Source organism: Penicillium canescens (genome assembly GCF_028828765.1).
Source record: "Penicillium canescens strain IBT 15451 chromosome Unknown utg000012l_segment0_segment0, whole genome shotgun sequence".
Classification (NCBI taxonomy): Eukaryota; Fungi; Ascomycota; class Eurotiomycetes; order Eurotiales; family Aspergillaceae; genus Penicillium; species Penicillium canescens.
Window position 1 is genome coordinate 788,256 of NW_026703974.1, and position 21,312 is coordinate 809,567.

Sequence of the window (21,312 nt, forward strand, 5' to 3'; positions counted from 1 at the left end):
TTATTGGGGTAGATAATTCGTACAGGCTGTACGGGACATTCAGAGGTCCTACAACCCGAGGGCTCTCGTGGTGCTGTTACAGACATCAAACCCACCTTCGCGGTGAATTGCTCAACAGTGATATGCCAGATATCGTCTTGGGCGCAGAGAAATACGTCATAGATGGTCAAAGCACAGTGAGCTCAGAGACGTAGAGGAATCGGTGATTTGCTGGCAAGACGTGCTTGCGCCTCCAATTGCGATATGTTAGACGACGGTCTCAATGGACGAAGGATACTGGATAACTTGACTGACATCCAGCTGCTGTGACATTCAAGGTGTATGGGCTTTGCACGTAGTGCTCCGGCTTGGATAGAAAAACACAGGCGTAGGAATGAAATCGCCAAGCTTCTGTCTAACAGGGAAAAGCAAACAATCCTGATAGCATGCAGCTCCGTGTATGTCCGGGTGGTTCCCGCTCGCTCGAATATGTCGATAAGCTGAGCAACGCGGAGAGGAAGAGGAATCAGGGGGACTCTATCAGGCGTGGTTCTTGGGTCATGGGTCCTCTCAATCGTTTGGCCATCCTCGGTCTTGTCTGTCGATTTGAAGCTGACTGGCTATTGTTAGTTGATTCGGGTAGAAATGACGGGATTTTTGCCTCACATTCTCCATGCAAGCAGTCCCGACTAACAACCTCGCCAGTACGAAAATATGGCTCTAGCTAGACAAAGCATTGGCTTCTCCCGGTTTCTTAGGGGTTTCAGGCTCGAAAGACGCTAGATGCCATCTGAGGACAACGATGGTCACCCACTAGACGCCAGGGATCCAAGCCGCAAGTAGGCCATTCTATGAGAGGGTTCAAATGCCGGAAGACAGACACTGCTATGCGCTCCATTAGGTCTGCATCAGGTAGGCATACCAACGCATGATCTGATGAACCAAATCGAATGGGAGAAGGTCGAGGTAGCGACTCGTCGATGCCACCAGTAGTCATGTGGAAGAAACAAAGCATAGATGGTATTGGTGTAGGGGACGTCGAGCAGATAAGAGATTTGCTCGCTTTGCATTCGGGTGATGGGAATCTGACGGCGTCTTCCTGTGGTGAGACCCGAGTCAGCAAGTGTTGATTCAGTTGGACAAGGTGTTGTACTTTACGCCGTTCGTGAAGAATCCGAGTGTATGCTTGAGACAGATAATCAACAATATTCGTGATCATACCTGCTTACCAACTAGATCACTGCCAAATCAGTTCTGCGATGCAGTCACCAATATGCCATGTTGTATCCAGGTTCGTCACACTCTCCGGCTGTCGCTTCGAGAAGCCGCGCTGGATGAACCGACAAGTTCACAACACGGCAAAGGCGCATGACGAACTCACGTGTGACAAAAAATTGTACAGTTGTATTAGGAGACAGCTTCGTGCAAACAGCGAGAGGTTGAGGCACTCCGCTGTTCATGGTGTGAAGGCGGTGAGAAGGGGGAAGACGCGATGGCGCGTCGGGCCCTGGGTCTTATCTGACTCGGCGGGAATAGGTTACTCGCCACAAGAATTGTCGCGGTTGGCGATGGGCTGGCTGCTCCTGCAATGGCATAGAGATGTCTGTGGTGTTTGTGTTTCCGGCACAGAGTTGGCACAAATCATCGGACCCGGCGCAGCAGGAGGCGTGATATTGCACTCACCTCGTCGTGCACAACGAACGTCTGGGGCTTATGCATCCTGCTGTTTGTCCGCGGCCTTAGTTTGCAGTATTTCACATAGGACATGTTGCATGGTTTGAAGTGATACGGCCAGAAATGGCGTGTAAGCCATGACCCTGCGCGGAGCACTGACGGAGAGCTGGTTCGGACTCGGTCTGGTGCGCTGTCAACGGTTTCCTGTCCGTCGTTAGCTTGTCGATCGGCAAGGCAATGCATGACTCACATGTTCTGAAAGACGACACGGGAAAGGGCACCGTGGGTGGTGTATATTGGATGGAATGCATGGATCTTTGTTTCGCACCGTCTTTGAAGTCAGTCTAGTCTCGGATAGGGTCGCGCGGAGACAGACTTACCTCGACCGCTCTTCTGCATCGGTATATTCAGGAGCGGACAGTGGTCGGCTGCTATGGTGGACAGATGTTCGCATAGGTACTTTGACTAGCTAACCCAAATCTGCTTCTTTGATCGGCTGGCATGAGTGACATAGTGGACCTGGTGGTCGTCGCGTCTCACAAGCACTTTCTAGCTTGTCTGTCCACGATGTAACTGTAGATGTCAATACAGTGAAATTCCAGTAGGTCAAAGGGAAGAACTTATCAGGAATCGAAGACCTGCTCAACTCTGCATAGCCAAGTGATGGTAATGGAGAACAAATTGCTGGGGGCAGAGGACGTATTTATAGGTTTCTCGGCTCCTGTAGCACGCGGGCTCTAATAGAGAGCAAACGTTGAACACGATGTCTATCCTAAGTGAGGCCTGGTGCAACCCATGCCTTCATTCTACCGCAACTATTAGCAGCGAAATTCATGGTGCGATCTTAGATGCTCATCGAGAAAACCTGCTAAAGTCATGTTGAAAATGAGTCAAAGTGAGTCGGTTAAGAAACGTTGGGTCACTGTTGAATCTATGGTCTTAATATTGAGGCAACGGAAGCTGTTCATTCTTTGATCTTACCAAGAGCGCTCACATTTTCATCTAAAAAACATGGAAATTTTCTGGCCTCGCTCGAGTGTTGATTGTCTGCGCTGTGTGTTTTTCTGTCCCTCTAGGCTGCGGAAAGCGTCAGGCCGCTGTCGCGCGGGCACGGGTACTCAACCCGTCAACCCGTTGAAGCTTGGCCGTCCTTGTTGACGGGAGTCAACTTTTGAACATGTGATCATGGTTGAGATGGATACCTTCTTTTTTCGATTTTCTTTTTCGATTTTCTTTTTCAGTCCTCTAGGTTTTACTTTATTTACTTTTGGAATTTCTGAGCTCTCAAACGAATGTGGAAAATGCGTTGTGATTGAATATATATCTCCTGGACCGTTCATCACCGGAAGCCACTAATATGAGGCACATTCACCAACCATCAACACCACGAGACTGATCACCAGCACCATCATCAAACGGACTGCTAACAGAGTGCTGAGATTGAAAAGCGATTGAAAAGCTGACTACGCTGATTAACTTTCATGGTGAAATGAGACTGAGTACCTAGCCACCGATGTCTTCTAGTCTATAAAAACCTCCAAGAATTAGTGGACATACTATTGCCCAGATACTCGACTTTCCCCTGCGATCAAGATGAATGCCCCTAACAGTACGCCAGACCAGGAAAGAGAAGGAGAACAACAGCCCAGTGCATTGCCAATCGTTTCTGAAAAAGAGAATTCGCAGGAGGCTTCTGATCATGTCCCTCCATTGGTAAGTATGGTGGCTCAGCTTCCAATGCTCTTGCTGACCGTCGCAGCTCTCTCCCTCGCAACAGGAAGCAGAAACAAGACATATCTTGGTGACCGAGCCCTTTCAACCTATTTTGAACGTGCTAGCAGACCTCGAACGCGACGATCCCAAGTTTGCCTTTCCAGCAGGTCGAATTGTCGGACTCTATCGACGCCTATGGGAGTCGTGCGTGTCCAAACACATCGATGGCCAGAAGCTAGAGCAGAGCAATGGGATCTTGAAGGAGGCTAGCAGTCACCTGACTAAAGAGAGGGACGGACTTCAGCTTCGCCACGACAAGCAGCTGTCTCGGCTGCGCTTCTTTGACCAGGCACTGGAATCATCTCGGGGTCGATTGACTAGAATCCTCGATGACTGGGATCACTCTTGCAGACTCAACCTGGCAGGGCTGCCAGGCATAGCAAGAGAAGGTTGAAGGATTCTATATTCTTGATTGTCCTATGTCTTTTACCATGTGGAGAGAGTATCCAATGATGTACAGTATCCAACGATGTTGCAATGAAGAGTTACCGCAGGGAAACAAGCTTATATCTTTTCGAGAACTCATATTACAGCTTTTGTGGAATGTGTCTGCGAATAATCCCGCATGTTCTAGTGTTGCCTTTATTGACCCAATACATTATAAACGAAAAACTACGGGTCCAATGACAGTGTGGGCAGTGTAGCTAGCTGAGAAAGTGTCAATTAACTCGGCCGTCCCGCATTGCATCATGACAGCTACCCGAAGTAGATGTCGCCAGCTCTTCCAGACCACCAAACCTTCTCCCCGGAGACCGCTTCAGCAATCTTTGCGGAGTGTTGGCATCTTCCATTCTGCTTCGAATGGCCCCCTGGATGCAATCGTTCCTTGTTAGATGCAGGGATTTTGCCAAACTGAAGTATGCCAGTCTCGGATTGACCACAAGTGCATTAACAATCGAGGAATGCCCGCCCCTGACCGCCAACATCAATGGATCCTCAGAACATTGATTCCTGAGGTTCACATCAATCCGATCATGACTCAGTAGTGACTGGACCATCCCCAGGTCACCACCACCGGCGGCAATGCAGAGAGCAGTGTCGTGAGTTGCGATCGTGCTTTCGTTGATGTTAAGACGTGCGTCTTGCTGCACCAAGAGCCTTACCACATCGAGATGGCCATGTGCAACCGCTCGACAAATGGGCGGCTCTATTACATCCATTCCATTGATCTCCACGCCCTGCACACTTAACAGACAAGCAACCGTGTTCATGCGTCCGTGATATGCGGCCACGGAGAATGGAGAGTGGCCTCCAACACAGAGATTCAGACTGATCCCTGGCACCGCAAGCAGCCGTCGTAGGAGCACGGTATCCAATCTGGCCGCGGCGTGGTGGAGAGATGTAGACAGCGTCTCGAAACTCCCGCGGCCTCCAACAAAATTGACGTTGATGTCTTTCTCGGCCAACAGCCTTTCGGTTATCTCGTCGCATGACGAGTAAGTAGACAGCCAAAGTGGCGTATTGCCATCTTTGTCTTTGCAGTTTACGTTGGCACGGGGGTGACTTAGGAGCAAATTGACCATTTCCAGGCGCTTGTTTCGAATGGCGAGGTGGAGCGGCGTATAACCATTGCGGTTCTGGATATCCAAACTCAGGCCCTTTTGTCCGAGAAGCCGTTTGACAACATCTACTGACCCATAGGCCACTGCTTGGTGAAGAGGTAGCTCAGCCTCTTGTGATGATTTGGTACCAAGAAACACCTTGGCCATCGGATCGTTTGAAAAAATCATTTCCATCACGGGTCTATTGAAGCGACATGCCCAGTCCCATGGCGAGTGGCCCGAATCGTCCTGTAGATCAGGGTCGCTGCCAATAGAAAGTAGTAGATGCACGAGCCCTATTCGGCCTGCGAAGACTGCTAGGTGGAGCGCCGTTCGGCCGTGTTTGTGCTTGATGTCCACCTGGACGTTGGGTTGATTTAAGACACTTTTGACGGCGGAAAAGGTTCCGTAGTGGATAGCATACCACAGGGCGCTCTCCCGCGCTTGATTTTGAATGTTGATGTCTAGGTCTCCACGACTGAGCAAGAGGTCCTGCACAGCAGCGGAAGAGTATTTGAGCGCCCTCATTAAAGGAGTTTTGCCTCGGTAAAATGCATTGACGTTGGCGTTGCGCTGGAGCAAAGCCTCCGGAAGACCAATGTTGTCGTATTTGACGGCCAAGTGCAAAAGATTGCTGTTCTGAAATTTGATGTTGTATTTCCAGATGCTGGGCTGCAGTTTAAAATCAAAGTCTTTGCATGATTTTGCGAGGGCAAATAATGCACTACCGTCCAAGTACGACACAATCCACAGCAAAAGCTCGTTGGGCAGGTCCCTGATGTTTGGCTGTAATGTATTAGCTCATCGGTAAACTCCGTAAGAACGAATTGAACAGACCATGATGGGACAGCGGATTGAGCTAACGAAATGTAGATGGGGGTGAGGTGAGAGTTGTGAAAGTAGGATATGGGAGGCCTTTATATACTCACCTCAGCCAAATTCCATGGTCAGCTAGGAGTGTAGTCTGTCACTCCGCTGAGAGGTGCGTAGCAATCACACGGCAGCATCAAAGCCTTGACAACAATGTTCAGGCGGAGTTGGAGAATCTGTGGGATCTAGCTCCTGGGAAAGCCAAAACTGTTCCTGTGGTGTGTCGATGGCCAGTGAACCGAATCTATCTCTACGTACCCACATCTTGCATCTAGCGCCATAAGAATAAATCACAACCTATCATGCACTTCGAAATTCTATAGGCAACCCAGAATTTAACCCTGCTCACCGCAGTAGTCAGTCTGTTCGCTAATGCGTGGTCACCGCGATGGATAGTCAAAAGTGCAGCTGATTGCAGCAGTGGTCTGGAATGATATCCCTTCATGCAGGCCACTGGTCGGCTGTATACGGCGCATACTGCGTGTGAATGCATTCTTCGACGTACCGACTATTTCAAGGAATTGTTCCATGCCAGCCACGCAGCCATGTAGGTAAGGAGGCCACGGCGATGGCATATAAAGCTGGCGAGGGAACGCCGCAGTGGATTGCCCAACACACCACAATCCGAAGCATTTTCTGCCTTTGACGACCACCTCAATAACTACCATGCTGCCTTGGAATCCGTTTCTTGTTTGTGAGATAGAGGTCAGCCCCAATGGCGGTCCTGGCTCCTGTTGCGGCATGACGAAAAAAGGCGAGCCGTGCAAAAACTCGATCAAAGTTGAAGACACCAAGATCGGCCATCAAAAGTTGACCACTCTCGCCAGAGAGCCATTTGACTTGTCACCGTTGCAGTCGAAGCTCTGTGACGTCGCCAGAGACTTCCTCTGCGCGAGATGGCACCGGCAACGGCAGGCCGACCAAGTTGGCCAGCTGTGGTATGAAGCCGCCGTCCGCAACCAGGCGCGAGTACCACATGGCTCCAGTATGGCCTCTCCATCAGTTGTTGTACATCCAGGCCAGCGTCAGACATCGTCAGCCTCCAGGCGACGCCCTGCATCAGACAACACTGGCCCGTCACCTCCTCACAGGCTCAGACAAATCCCGCCGGTGCGGCTTTCAACCAACCCCGAGCCAGTGCAGCCATTCAATCCATTTGTGACTTCTGCAATGCTACGGACGAACAGTGTTCCATGGCGCGTTTCGCCGACCCGACCAGCCATCCTCTCATCGGCAACTAATATCCGGGTGGGTGTCCAAGACTTGACGCTGCAGAGTCTCAGGCCGAGCCAAGCGGTCGACAGCATCCACGTCGACAGCATCTACTGTGTGTTCTGCCAGACCGAGGATGAAGACCATGCGGACGAGAGCGTAATCTTACACTGCGGTCAGTGCACATCGCTCTGTCATCTGTCGTGCGCCGAAGAATGGTTGGAAAAGCGAGATACAGGGTTTGGCACGTCATGCTGTGTGTGGTAAGTGTGGATAACCTTATTTCTGAGACGACCAAGATACTGATGACCGCAGCCGAAACGAAGGTGCCCTAGATGCCTTGATTCGCCCTTTACCAATCACCTCATCGGATGCCGAAACACATTCCGTCCTCGCAGCAAGTGAATCATCTCCCGATGGTGGGCCCCGTCGCTCAACCAGACTTGCAGGGTCTCATTTACCACGAGACCCGTCCACCTCTGCACCGCTTCGCCGGTCGGCACGACTCTCCACTCTGCGTGCGTGATCGTAGAGTGCAGGCGAGGTAAGATGCAAATAGAACAAGCGACTGCCAATCACACGTGAGTGCACGTGACCGACACTCGGCATCGTGATCAGCAACTGTGGTTGTAGCATTGACATAGATTTTTGGAGCAAGCTTAGCAAGAAATGAGATCCTGATTGTAAAAATCCACAGTACAAGGCGACAGTTCATTTTTGCAAGTGCTGGGCACCACTAGACCTTAGCCAAAAGATACTGGCTGCTTTACTTAATTTGACAATGACATAGCGCTAAATGTGCTAGTAGATTCAGTTTCTTCTTTCATCATACCTAACGGCGTGACCAGAGAACACACCGATTCATCTCAGGGGCGCCGTGTCACAAAAGGCGGAGATTATTGGCAGAAAATCGCAACTAGCGTGCTGGCGTGAGACTGACAAACTCGTGTGCTTGTTAACTTGATTATGGGAATCAATATGTTGGCCCTGGAACCTCAACGGCATTTTTAGGAGCTGCTTATCCCCTAGGAAATACTCTTGAGATCCTGGTGCTATTTCTATTTCCAGGAAAATGAGATCTAGCCCTGGGATCTTCACTTTACGTACCTGACTGAACACGAAACTAGCTCTGGGAATACATCGACCATATCTGGGAGCTGTGGAGCCCCTGGGAGCTTACTTTAGGGCCCTAGAGTCACTCTCTTGCCTTCCGAGATCGTCGAAAGTCCTCACAAAACACCTTCACCGGACCTGCGCAAAATCCTGCGTCATTCGTCACACCTAGAAGGCCAAATCATCGCTCCAGGAATCAAGCAAATCGTCAACAGGAACGCGGCTTTGATTCCCCGAGGTGGGGATACCAGACCCCAGAAGCTACATCGGGTTTCCTGGGGGATATGTGGCTCCTAGAAGCTGCTTCTTTGCTCCCAGAAACGTTTCAGGGGCTTCCGGGAGCAGGAGAACTCCCAGGGTCAAGACAGGAGTTTCTAGCACTGATGGAACCGTCAACCGGAGCGTGACCGATACTTGATAGTGATGATAAAAATGTTTATGTTCGTATCTGGATACTGCTATGGGTATCTGTTTGCTGTTTATACGGACGGGGACAGAAAATGCGCATCAACAAGGAGAATCTCACTTTGCCCTAGACTTCAGCCGTGAAAGACATCAAGCCCAAGCAAATTGATACCAGACGCGTCAGGCATAGTAAATCTAGTTCCCCCTGATTTCTGGAGGCAGTAATGAGACGGCGTCTGAGATAAAAGACCTGCTATCTGTAGAGGATTACCGAGCACGGCAAAGCAGAAATACTTACTCTAGTTAAGTCCAAGGTAAAAGAGAATCATGCTATTACTCATTTATATGAGAACAAGAGCGAGTTAGAACAGTATCTGCGACCTTAGGAACTTCAAATCTTCCGAGGACCACAAAGCAGCCATGGAGGACATCGCAGGCTCAGCTGGACTAGGCTGGACTAGACCCAATCACGCCGTTCTGAAACTCCCTGTTTATGCACTATAGCGTAGATTGGTTGCTTTCAACATCACTTTTTCACTCCTAAATCTGACATGGATTATGTACATGGCTTGGTCGAGCGGCAAATTGAGGAAATGATAATTTACCCAGGAACAAATGCGGCCCTGGCCCTTAAGCGCATCTAATTGGAATTGCGAGGTATTCTTTGCTCTGCATTTTGACTAGCTTTTAGAACTTCACAGGTCCTGGGTATCATCAACCAAGGACAAACAACGGTGGCTAAACGAATGCATGGCTTCAACAGGCCTCAATTAGGACAGGCACCCATGCCTTCCTTTTCAAAGTTCCCTATTTCCTGCTCTACAGGCCTGGATGTCGGGTACGGATTTCCACTGACGTACATTTTAGTTTGTTGCCAGAATAGCAACACCGCTAAGTTCTAGACTGGGCCAGAATATGGAATCTGTATATGAGGTGTCTCGATCTGCTGAAGGACACATACTGTAACCCATCATTAGCAAGAAAGACAACGGTCTTTGACCGAAATTCGCCACGCCTAATTCTATAACAGTCGGGCCAGGGTCACGTCGACCAAATTTACAAGCTGACCAGAAGGCTAGGGAGAACCGAAAACCGGATCAACATTCGTTGGATCCCTACATGTACTAGTGAAGAGAACAAATTGTTGGGCCTAGCGAAAGAGCCAGGACCGCTACCCAAGCGGATGCTCTCCTCCAAGCACGAGTTCCTAGGATGAAGTCAACAACCCTGAACATCGCACAGTCACATGTAGCCACTGGGAAAGGCTTGCCAGAGAACGTTGGGAAACACGTCAAACGAGTGGATGCAGCACTTCCAGAAAAACACACTCGACAGCTGTATGATCGCCTATCGTGGAAAGAAGCAAGCGTGCTGGCGCTCAACTCCGGACTGGCATGGCAAGACTCAATGGATATCTCTATTGAATCAACGCGGCAGAGACGGATCAGTGTGCATGTGAACAAGCGAAAGAGACCGTGGAGCATTTCCTTTTTCGATGTCGGAAGTGGACTGCGCACCGAACGGAACTGCTACAGTGCACCAACTACCTCGTGCTACAGATGGTAGACGCGCTTCAACTGCCGAAGATAGGATGTTGAACACTTGGAGAAGCGCCTTCAAGCCAGCCTACTAACAAAATTACTAACCCACGAGGTTCCGCTGCGACACTGCTTGCCTGAAATGACATATATGGCAAGGTCTTATGTACGGGCTCTAAGGAGACACAGTACTGTGTATATTATGACATGTATAGTAGATCAGAGATAGTTGCCCTTCCGGCTTAGCCGCCGGGCGTTAATAGATTGTGTGTGTGTATATACCAATAGCATCGGGTCGCCAGAACTTCAACGTGTTTTAAGAAGAAATGAGAGGTGGCAGAAGATTCAACAGGCCGAGAGAAGGAAATCGGTGGCGTGGAAAAGAAAAAAACAAAATAACCCGGAGTGCAGAGGAGATTTTGCATGCGGCTACAACATACAGCATATTCTAGGGGGGAACAGCATCATGAGAATTGTCCGCGGCCCCGGCACTCCCTAAAGTGAGACTTGTTAAAGTCCGGTATTGCCCAACTCTCCATCCACTCGCATTTTACAATATCCTGCGCAGTTGGCCGCTTTTCCGGCTCAAAAGACAGCATCGACCGCAGCATATTCATAACAGCAGCTTTCTCTTCTAAGTCAAAACCTTGGATTCCAGCCTGTTGTCGCGGGAGTTGAATGTGCTTTTCAAAGCGGTCTTCCCAAGACCTCACATGTCGACCTTGATTTGGTTTTCCACTTTCATCGAAATATTTGTGCCGCGCCCCCCATTTCTCCCACCACCGTAAAGGTAAGTTCCCCCGAGTATCAATCTGCTCGGCTGTGATATCGTCCGGCGTGGCAAGTATGTCCTCAAATAAGGGGCGCTGGCCGAGTATTATCCAGATAGAACATGCGAGTGTCCAAATATCAGCTGAAAAAGAAAGACCACACTCTGACTCAAATCGGGCTTCAGGAGGCACAAAGGACATAGGGGCGTGCGAGTTATGTCGGTACTCTGTAGAGGGTCTGTATGCCTCTCCAAAATCACTGAGCAGGACTCTAGATTCTGGAAGGGAGAATTCCTCTGAAGCTTTCCCAAGCCAGATAGGAGGGACGACGCTAGACGGAACACTAGATTCAAGGGGCTGACCATCAAAACGTATAACTGGTTCTGACACGGGCGAACCGTATTTTTCGTATAACTCTTCGATTGAGAGCTGATCAAAATCGGCTGGGAGACATAAAAGAATATTGCCGATGTGAAGGTCTGATGTAGTTGTTGTATAAGCATATGGTTGTAAAGCTATAAAGAATGGTGACTAACCTCCATGAACAACTCCTTTGCTGTGGATGTACTCAACGGCTAGCAAAAGTTGCACAATCAGCGAGCGAGCGGTCATGGCCTGAAAGATGCGTTTGTATGACCCTTCCTTCGCACTAGAGACACTACACATTGCTAGGGTTGTCACATAGCAAGGGTGGGTGCCGTTAGGGCCATGGAGGACGAATCTATCTTTGATAGCGGGTATCATTGTCCTCCCCGGGTGATCAAGTGGGGAAGAGTGGTTGAGATAATTGAGGACATCAACCTCACGATCATTTGAATCCGCCGTTCCAACTTTGACTGCCACGTATGTATTAGACTGGTAGTCCCGGCAGAGCCAAGTGGTTGAATAGGCTCCGTAGCCTAGCTTGTGGGCGACTCGGTATCGGGATTGAAGAATATCTCCTACCAGAATAGGGTGATATCCACCAGGCTGGTACTTTTCAAGTCTCTCGACTTCTTCTATCGGTACATATTTGAAGGGGAGTGGACCAGAGTCAGCACTGGACGAGAAGTTCTTGAAAGCCATAATTGACTTGCATGCGAGTTCACCAACAGAGATGTTCCAAGAACAAGGATAGCAGAGCAACGAGGAAGATGTTGGGTGAATGAACATCCGATATATAGAGCTTCGTTGACGAGCCCAAAGTGAATTTCGCGACCTGATCACGAAGGCCATTACCGGACGACGTGAGTTAAGTAAATGATTAGGCGGTGAAAGTCCGATTAATTATGCCCGCCACAAGGTCATCTTTGAAAAGGATAGTTTTCCTGTAGCTTGACGTATTGGGTGCTTGGTAGATGATAAGTTGACGTCTAGAGCGCACATGACCCGCCTGTGTTGTCTTAGTCAGTCGCCGTAGCGACCGCGCGGACGAGGCGGCTAGGGAAATCGCGGAATGTTTCAGATTCTGGTGGAGCAACGCCACTAAGCCACAATTCCTAAAGGAGGGCACAACTTCTACTAGATGACCACAAATATCAGTGGAGAGGAGAATTCGGGCAACTATACATCCGAAAAGTGTGTGCCAAGCCCCTATTATTAGCCAATCAACTACCCATTTGGAAATTGAGCTCTTCCTACAATTAGTTCTAATGAGACTATTTGATAGAAATCAGATGTATGGCGAGCGCACTAATAAAATTCACAATGGTAAAATTCTCTAGCTTATTAAAAACAACAATGATTTGGTTTTGACAATCTGGTCAGACACAATTAGTAAGCAAATGCATAATACAAAAAGTCACATGTTTGTTTCAACGGTAAAAAGACAGTATCTTCCTGTTTCTTGACACTATCTCTGAAATATACATGCAGGTGGCCCCGCTGTATATAGCTTGCGATATGTACAGTGACGCAGCAATGTTTTAACACCCTTGGACAGACTGCTTTTGAGACCGCCTATTGTAGACAGAAGAGCAAGTTTATGATATCTTACTTTTTAAACATTCTTGTTTCAGTAGTTGTTTTTCATAGAAGGTATGGTTCATTCAATACACAAAAGCCAAGTGTTTTATTAAAAAACAAGTTAAAGAGTGTTGAAAAAATCGAATTTTTGACCGGCAGAAATCAAAAAATCAGAGGGGTGTTAAAACATTTGCTGCGTCACTGTATCTGCTAACATACAGTACTTTCCGTGCGCTTCTATCACTTATTTGCCAGGCGTTGGATCCTCTTCGAATACTTAATGTAGTTTGCTTCGCGTGGGATTACAGACCCGCACTAGTTGTTCAGACTCTCGGTTGGATAGTCGGACTGAACCTAACTCCAGGCCTCGTGCTTGTAAAATAGTATGAACCATACCGTGGTTCACTCCTGGCAGTGGGCCCGGGATTAAGAACAGAATGTAAAATGGTGAACCTGGCTTTGCAATTATCACCCAAGTAACAGTCCAGTCTGCTGCAATAGTGTTTCAATAAAATAATGTTCACTGTTGCTCTGTATTGACGGCGATCGGTGGTTTGAAAATGTATGGTACCATTCAGTGGTAGGCTAATTCTTTAAGATGACAAATGGAAAAAGACAATTTCAACCTCGCAATAGACACGCTGACGAATAATAATACGCACTGTAGGGTATTCCAATTTCCACAGTAATGTGTTCTATAAATCCATGTAATTTTCTTTGTTTCTGCCAAGTTTTACTAGCCACTTTATCTACCATTCTTGGATTTTCCGCACAAAGCACCAATTGCAACACGAACCCAATTGCAACACGAATTTACAGAGCAGCAGCTATCACCATCCCCTGGTGAATCCTCATAACAAGTGTTGGGTTTGTATCGACCGGTTGCTACCCTTCAAGATCCAAGTATATTGGTAATCCGAAACCTAGCCACTACCAGCACTTGGAAAGTGACCATACCCAATCTCCGGTGCAACATCTAACTCCATTTCAGAAGGCCATACCGGCTTTCCATTCGACTTCAAGTGGGAGTCTGGCTTCGCCCCCGAATGAGTCGCTTGAAGAAAAGTCAAGTCCCCTTTGCCCTTGACGTAGCCATGAGAAGCAACATGGGTATTGCTGGCAAGCTGGACGTCATCCTTGAAACAGAGAGTGACATGCCAACCCAAGGGATCCGGCTTGTGTATGCCTCCTTGACTGGTACTGGAGTGCTCGTTGGACCTGCCAGTCGACGTTAGCGAAGTCTCTAATGACATGGGCCACAAGTCTCTATATCACTGTTCGTTGTGCTGAAATTCTTTCTCACCTGATGAGGATGGCCTTGGGGTAGAGTTTTCTGTCTCTTGCGGTCTGATAGGCAAGGGCTATCAAGTCTCGCAGCCTCTGTTGATTTTCAGGGAGCATTCCCCGGTAGAAGTAGTATTTCACCATGTTGATGGTCGACATATTAGGCCAGTGATTCAATTATTATCGGACTGTATCTTAACAGTATAAGGTGGAATAGAATCGACGAGATGTTGGCTAGTTCAAGTGGTCACTAAGAAGAGAGGTTGGGAGGAAAGATCCACCACAGCTGCTGAGGAGCTAGTGTTTATAAACATGAAAGAATCTTCCTAGCTAAACCTCTTTATGCAGACCTGTCACATCACAAGTCAGCCGCCAGCCACAAAAGAAACGCTAGGAAGGCCAACTTTGAAAGCGGAGGGCCCATCAACAACGTACAAGTTTGGAAGCCACGTTCAGCTGTATCGGTACATATTTGACCCCTACACTGCTTGGCAGAATACTTGCAAGAGTAGTTCTCTTGGTTTTCTAAAAGATATCGACACTAAACCTCATGTGGGCTGTGCAAGTTGCCTAATGGGGGTTGCGCATTTATGCGCAACCCCCATTAGGCAAGGCAAGGCAGATAAATTACACCGATCAAATGGCCCACGGCCCTTTGGAAATGACTCGGAACATGGCGGCCCAGTAATATTATCCCGCCACCGATCGGACATTGGTGAAATCATCGGCGGCTGGAGTAAGCGCTTTGGGATGACTCGTGTGATTATGCAGCAGATAACATTATTTGTCACATCTATAGGCTACCCCGCTTTATATCATAAAGTACACCACGCATATATACACAGGTACCTCATTGGGAACTATCAAAATCTCCATCCATCTCTTTGGACTCAACAACGACTATGTCTCAAAGCAACCGTGCATTCCAATTCGAAGGCAGCGACAGTGATTACATAGCCTTCCTTGAGAGTCGGCTTTCAGCTGCCTTAAGCCAAGGAACTAGCCAGGCTTCTGTTGGCGCGGCGATTTCGCGATGCGATGCTCCAGCGACCACATCATCGGATTCTCGGCCGACTACTTCTACGACTGCATTAGCGGACTCTCAACATGGCACTTTAGCTATAGCATCAACAGCATCAGCGGAGTCTCAGCCTAGTGACTATCGGAATGGATGTTCAGTGTTTCGCGCTTCTCGTCCAACCAGTCCTCGTTCGACTGGATGTCCTCCTTTGTCCACTAGAGATGATCTCAAAATTCTATATTACGACCCGATCCGAAACCGCGACAGCGATCTTCCCGATAATGCTCTCTCCAAGTTGCCATCCTTTAAGCAAACATCGGTTGTTGAGGCCCAAGGCTTGAAGGAGCTCAGACATTTCATTGAGGACGTTATGAGGAATTCTCATTGGATTAAAAAGAAGAAAGAGCTAGGATTATCTCGCCCAGAAATCAACCAAGATACCATTCACGCGCTGTGTGGTCGACCGTCAGCCTCAAATCTGCGCGATGAGTCAAACTTATACCCAAATAATGAACCCTCAGAACACAGCGCCTTGATTATGCGAGGATGCGACTATGGCGCGTTGACGAAAGATAGAAAACTGCAAGGTAATCTTCTCCTTCACATCGCCAAATACCAACAGCTCATATTTGTGTCCTTATGTGTCGTCATGCTTGAAATTGGAGCTCCGATTGATAGTGTGGACTGGATGATGCGACGATATATCAGTGATACTAGCTCAGCGAATCTCCGGCGACTTCGATATGGATGTAAATGGGTAAATCGTTGCATGTCTAAGTTGTTGGAACGGAACTGGGGGTTTTTAAGTTGGGAAGCTTTCCTCTTATGTTGGTATTCCCATCCAGAGTAGCTTCTTGATGCTGATCACCTCAAAAGTTCCCCGGTCTATCCAACAATACGGACGATTTGCATACACGAAAAACAGTTGCGAAACCTTCGTGACAGATATGGGGACGCCCGATCTGGCACTTCCTTTCGCTGAGGATGGGCTCAGTCCGTACTGCCTTCCTTGTTTCATTAAAGTGATCGCCGGCAACGACTTAAAGTATATTGACCTCATGAATATTGGTGAACACATGCTTATTTATACAGGCTAGTTGATATTTGCAACAGTTTGGGCTATAGCATCCTACTCGTTTCTCCGATATACGAAAACCACTTCAATAATGCCCCCTGGACTTCAATCCTTTCATACATGCATACAGCGAACCTGTCGTGGATTTCAATCCATTCACATATGCACGTAACGACCCGGTGGTGAATTTTGACGCCTTCAACCAAGTATTTCCCAGTGGCGCAGACAATCCATGATCCGAGGAGCGAGGGGAAGAAACAGAAAGCAGCATGCAAGCCGACAGGTAGGCTGACGAGAATGAAACCAGTTGTAGAAGTTATATGCAAGAAGGAAAGACGAAAGAGGAAAGAGAAAGGCAAGAGCTGGCCGCTGAGAAATCAACTCATTATTTTGTCCGTATGCGATCAGCTTAGGAACATGTTAGCGATGGGCAAGCGCTGAGCGGCTTTCCTACATACCTGGTGATAGGGGGAACCGCAAAGATAGCCGCGAGCCTGGGCTCAACGGTAACATCACCATCGATTCGTCTCATCAGACCATGCTTAAAAGCACCTCCGGGTTCGCTTCGCGCCGAATCTGATATGTTGCAGATAGGTATAATATTGACGGGGCCGGGTAACTTGTCCCATTTGAAAGATGTGTTCCACATCCATACTGTGAAGTTCCAATTCTGAGAATAAATTAGTAGGTCGCCATTCATAGAAACTTCCAACCATACTGGAAGGCCAACTGTTCTGAGAAGAGGCTTAACGAAAGCCGAAACCTCTTTGTGCTCATACTCTAGATTTCCATTCCCATCGTCTTGGAATTTCATGCCTGAAAGTGCTAGCGCGAGGGCATGTAGCAGGCTCTTTGCTTCTTCGTTGAGAGATGAGTCTGTCATACTGAGCTGTGTCAGTACGCGATATCAGCGAGTATTTCCAATTCCGGCGTTAGATCTCAACTGTCCAACGTGGAGTCAAATAACGCAATGATGTGGGCAGATGGAAACGTGTACCTCTATTTTCAAGCGGAAGAAGTTCGGAGCGACCGAGGTGTGGATAAAAGAGGAATTGCCGTCGCAGAACACTTGAAGATGACCGCGGGGTGAGGGGCACTCTGACGGGTCCCGTGACCTTCGGTGCCCATCGTTCGACGTGGGTCCACGACAACCTAGTGAGATCACAGCCCGACCAGTGGAGATACTATTTGGGTATTAGACATCCGTCTTGATCCTTAGCATGCTCATAGTGATATTTACTCTACCAACACCCGACATTTACCAAGTTGGTATTTTGCGAACATTATCCCTTGCATACATTATCCGGAATTTAGTTCCAAGGTTATAAGGGAGCCGTGTCACGGGACCACCCACTCCCTCTCGGGTGTGGGTGGTCCCGTGACACGGCTCTGCTTACTTATCATATATGTGGTGAATCTCCATTAGGCAAACCACCTTTCACCAAGGTCCAGTGGGGAATGTGACACCACTACTAACTAATTTACAATTTATGCGCCTTATTCCATATCATTCTCTCTGTTATTTTGCTTTAGTGAAACCCACAACTCGATCTCTGGGAGTGGCCTAGAAAATAACCATCTTAGAACTGAACCTATGAGAATTTATGACTCTTCCCTTTTAGTCGCTGCAACGAAAACCACATATAAGATCAAAAGTTTTAGATTGATATCACAATACTTGGTATTAAGAACACACCCACGCGAAGAAGAAATCGATAACAGGCACTAACCCCAATGCTAGTGCCAAGAGATTACTTGATACTGACAAGTTTATATCAAACCGAATTACAGGGTTTTGATTCAAATAGCTATCTTAGTAGATTCTTCCAACTAATCACTTGATTGGTATCGAGTGGTTTTTAACCCTTTCCGTCTCCACGTTTTGTCGAGCTGAAGGAAATTTCAATCAAAAGGTCGGTATGATAACCAGAAAAAGCTACCAGCTTACCAAAACTCTTTCTGTTCTAGCTTCTCTCTTCGAAGACTGTTTCCCAGCTGGATAATATTTTTCTCTTCATTCTAGATCCTTCTACAGATGTTGCAGACCTTTATTGTGGAGGGTTTCCGGGGAGGGCAATTTGGCACAGCAAAGGAAGCGCTCGATATGTATCTATAATTGGGGCATCCACTTCAGCAACGGGGTCCCCATACTAGGAACCATTTTACGCGGAGCTGTGGTAACCGCGGAAAGGGGTTGTAAAGCTCAAAGAACAAGTGACTAACTTTGAATATGGTCAAAAGCGCCACTACAGTTTCGAATTTTGTACTAAACTGCATATGACATATCGCAAGCCCGTTGATATTCAAGCTTGATTGAGGTCCTATTCGTGGCAGCATAGGCTCCGCTTCTGGAATGAGAAACCTCTCTTGTATTATATATATCCCGTGCCCTACATCCGGATTGAAAAACGAGCATTTTTCATTGATTACTTTACCGTTGCACTATTGTTGGTATGTCCTTGTCTTCATCGTCCACAATTAGCATCATCAATGTTAGCCAAGGCCTATCGGGCCTAATGGCCGACGTAAGCCGTGCTTTCTTCATTTGTTACCAAGAATATACTGCAACAGGCACACCACTGTGAGTCTGACTCCTAACAGCACAAACGATCTATCTGACAAAAGAATAAGAGACGAAGAAACTACCACTGGAGTGGAGCTTGAAGAAGGGTCACTCACTCCCTTGAATGATTCCCTTTCCATCCCGGCTATATTTCAGGATCCACAGGTTATCCAAGAGATCTTGAATGATCCAAGTATTGGAGGGTTGAAACTTGTGGTATTCGAGTGGGTGATATGTTCTTCTTTCATGGCTTAACGACTGATGAAGTGATAATCAAGCCGAAACCAGGGTACATCAGCAAGCACTTCTTTTCTGTAAGCACAAAGTTCCCCACTCGTACATCCGAAATCAGCTAACGTCCCACAGGGCGTTCTCGATCAGAATCGCAGCTCCGCGGTTTTCCTTATTGCCAATCTCCAGCCATATATCCCTGCGGCAACAAGTACAGGATATCATCCTCACAATTTGCCCGTAGAGGAGCAACATCAATTGATGTGGATGCCTCGATACCCTAGTTACGCACCCTCGTGGTACTTAGTTAGATAGTTAGATTGAGAGCTCTCTCTTCTCCTAACGCAACCTTTTTTTGCTCCTGCTTTTGGTGCCTACACTCTGTATTGTATTGCGTGATAATTGATTTCCTCCCGTATTCTGATACTTTATTATTTCTTTCGATTTCTTCCATAGTAAATGTCGGGACATATACTCCCGTCAGAATAAGCAAAGAGGGGTTGTACGTAATCTTGCTAAGCAACGGCTCCCGCCGTATGGATTCAGGGGTATTGGGCCTTGACCTAGGAGGAACATCTATTTTACATGAATCAAATTGACTTTTGCTTTGGAAGCATAACCACTGTTCACTTAACTGTGTACACGGTACCTAGCGCTGGTGATACCAACAACTTCTAATGGTAGGAATATTATTCGGGTACACGTTACTTTCTTTCATCTTTGTATTCGAGAACCTGCAGTACAATCTAGTGTCCTAACACTAACAAAAGAGTCCGGTTAAAATTATTCGCATAACCAGGGTTAAGAATTGTGACATGGACGGAAATAGACTGGTCGTGTTAGAAACAATGGACTGTATTATATCCAAATTCAAACCCACTGTCAAGAAAGATTTTGCCCGTGAGAACACTCCAGTGCTTCATATTCAAGATATACTGCTTTGGTTATCAAAATCCTCTAGGCTTATACTCGGTTTTTCGAGAAAGGCATTTTCATCGTCGATTGCTTTATCTCTGCACTTTTTAATTTCCGCTCCCTAAGTAGCAATACCCGGAAACAATGAAAAAGCAGGTAAGCTCGGCAAATATGCCGTAAGTTTAGACGATGCTGCACCAGCAGAATCCTTACCATATACCTTGTGATGCCGGCGCTGATCTTTCATTTGAGAAAATAGGCGATTCGATATTGTCTGATATCGACGAATGGGAGTCTGACGGCTCGTGGTGCCGCATAAGGAGAAGGCTGCCAATTGGTTTGTGTCTTTATATTCCATACCATGACGCGCAAGGATATAAATGCTTTCCATTTCCCTGAGGAAGGTTACGTTCCAAGAGGCGAAGATATTTATTGGCATCTGACTTGAATTATTCTGGGCTCAAAATGGAGATATGCCTCTCTGCAGCAATTACATACCTGATGGTCTTGAAATTAGAAGTGAGCTTCGCTTTCCGTGTTGAGGAAAATTACTAACCAATTGACCCAGCCCTGGGATATGTTGCACATCCGGGAGCAAGATGAAAAAGCTGTGACAATAGGAGCAGCGGGGTGGAAGCTAGAGCCTTCCCTGAACGAGATGAAAAGCTCCATATTCGGGTGCGCATTTCTTCTCGACCACGGAGGATATTTTTGGTGCATGGTTTGTCACACACTGCGGCATTGGAGGAATCCAGAGTGGAAGCCACTATCCGGAACCGAAGGCCTTCGAGTTGGCAGCAAAACTCAAAAAAGACTACTGCCTCTATGCCCTGTCGTCTATGGCAATACTTCCACTTTGGTTCCATTCACTGTGCTGGAGATGACGACACCTGGTCGAACAATGATTTGGCAGGCTGAGCATCCGGATAGCCAGTACACGCTACGAGTCAAGGTCCAATTACTACGCCAAATTTGTAAAGCAGCTTTGATTGGAAATTGGAAGTATTTCCGGCGCCTGATCCTCAGCTTCGCCATTTGTGGGTCACGACTGTTGTTGATTGTCATTGTCATGACCCAGGGGCTGGTAAATACTGTTTGGGAACGGATCTCTGGGAACTCTTTCGAGCCACTTGAGTGATTGTGCGCATTAGGTATTTTTCTTTTTTTCCTTTTCGTTATGAACTTGGGCTACCGGGCTCGAAGTCACCCATCAATGTGACGCAATATCATTCCTTTTACTACTCGTTTGCAACAACCTGGCCATTGATTCCAGCCTTATTTAGAACACTTTCGAGATGGTAATCGAGACCTTACACTCTGTCGGGATAGATCTCTACTTAGCATGCCTTTTTCGGCGTTTATAGAAGTTCAGCTACAAAGCAGATACTCTCCTCTTTCGGCAAG

General features: G+C 47.5%; 5 protein-coding genes across 5 annotated transcripts; 2 read left to right on the forward strand and 3 right to left on the reverse strand.

The window, feature by feature from the left end:
* Window positions 1-10,569: 10,569 nt before the first annotated feature.
* Window positions 10,570-11,940, reverse strand: N7446_014092 (uncharacterized protein; the record flags this gene model as incomplete). The annotated part of the gene is made up of 2 exons (XM_058522831.1): window positions 10,570-11,354; window positions 11,412-11,940. 2 exons carry the CDS (start codon window positions 11,938-11,940, stop codon window positions 10,570-10,572), a joined length of 1,314 nt encoding a protein of 437 aa, XP_058364924.1.
* Window positions 11,941-13,742: 1,802 nt separating this feature from the next.
* N7446_014093 (uncharacterized protein) lies at window positions 13,743-14,247 on the reverse strand (the record flags this gene model as incomplete). The annotated part of the gene is made up of 2 exons (XM_058522832.1): window positions 13,743-14,085; window positions 14,123-14,247. 2 exons carry the CDS (start codon window positions 14,245-14,247, stop codon window positions 13,743-13,745), a joined length of 468 nt encoding a protein of 155 aa, XP_058364925.1.
* A 758-nt stretch (window positions 14,248-15,005) lies between these two features.
* N7446_014094 (uncharacterized protein) lies at window positions 15,006-16,221 on the forward strand (the record flags this gene model as incomplete). Its single annotated transcript, XM_058522833.1, has 2 exons — window positions 15,006-15,881; window positions 15,970-16,221. 2 exons carry the CDS (start codon window positions 15,006-15,008, stop codon window positions 16,219-16,221), a joined length of 1,128 nt encoding a protein of 375 aa, XP_058364926.1.
* Window positions 16,222-16,603: 382 nt separating this feature from the next.
* On the reverse strand, window positions 16,604-17,082 carry N7446_014095 (uncharacterized protein; the record flags this gene model as incomplete). Its single annotated transcript, XM_058522834.1, has 3 exons — window positions 16,604-16,607; window positions 16,658-16,869; window positions 16,918-17,082. The coding sequence occupies 3 exons, from the start codon at window positions 17,080-17,082 to the stop codon at window positions 16,604-16,606; spliced, it is 381 nt and encodes a 126-aa protein (XP_058364927.1).
* Window positions 17,083-18,652: 1,570 nt separating this feature from the next.
* N7446_014096 (uncharacterized protein) lies at window positions 18,653-19,308 on the forward strand (the record flags this gene model as incomplete). Its single annotated transcript, XM_058522835.1, has 4 exons — window positions 18,653-18,780; window positions 18,831-18,927; window positions 18,957-19,076; window positions 19,129-19,308. 4 exons carry the CDS (start codon window positions 18,653-18,655, stop codon window positions 19,306-19,308), a joined length of 525 nt encoding a protein of 174 aa, XP_058364928.1.
* Window positions 19,309-21,312: the final 2,004 nt, after the last annotated feature.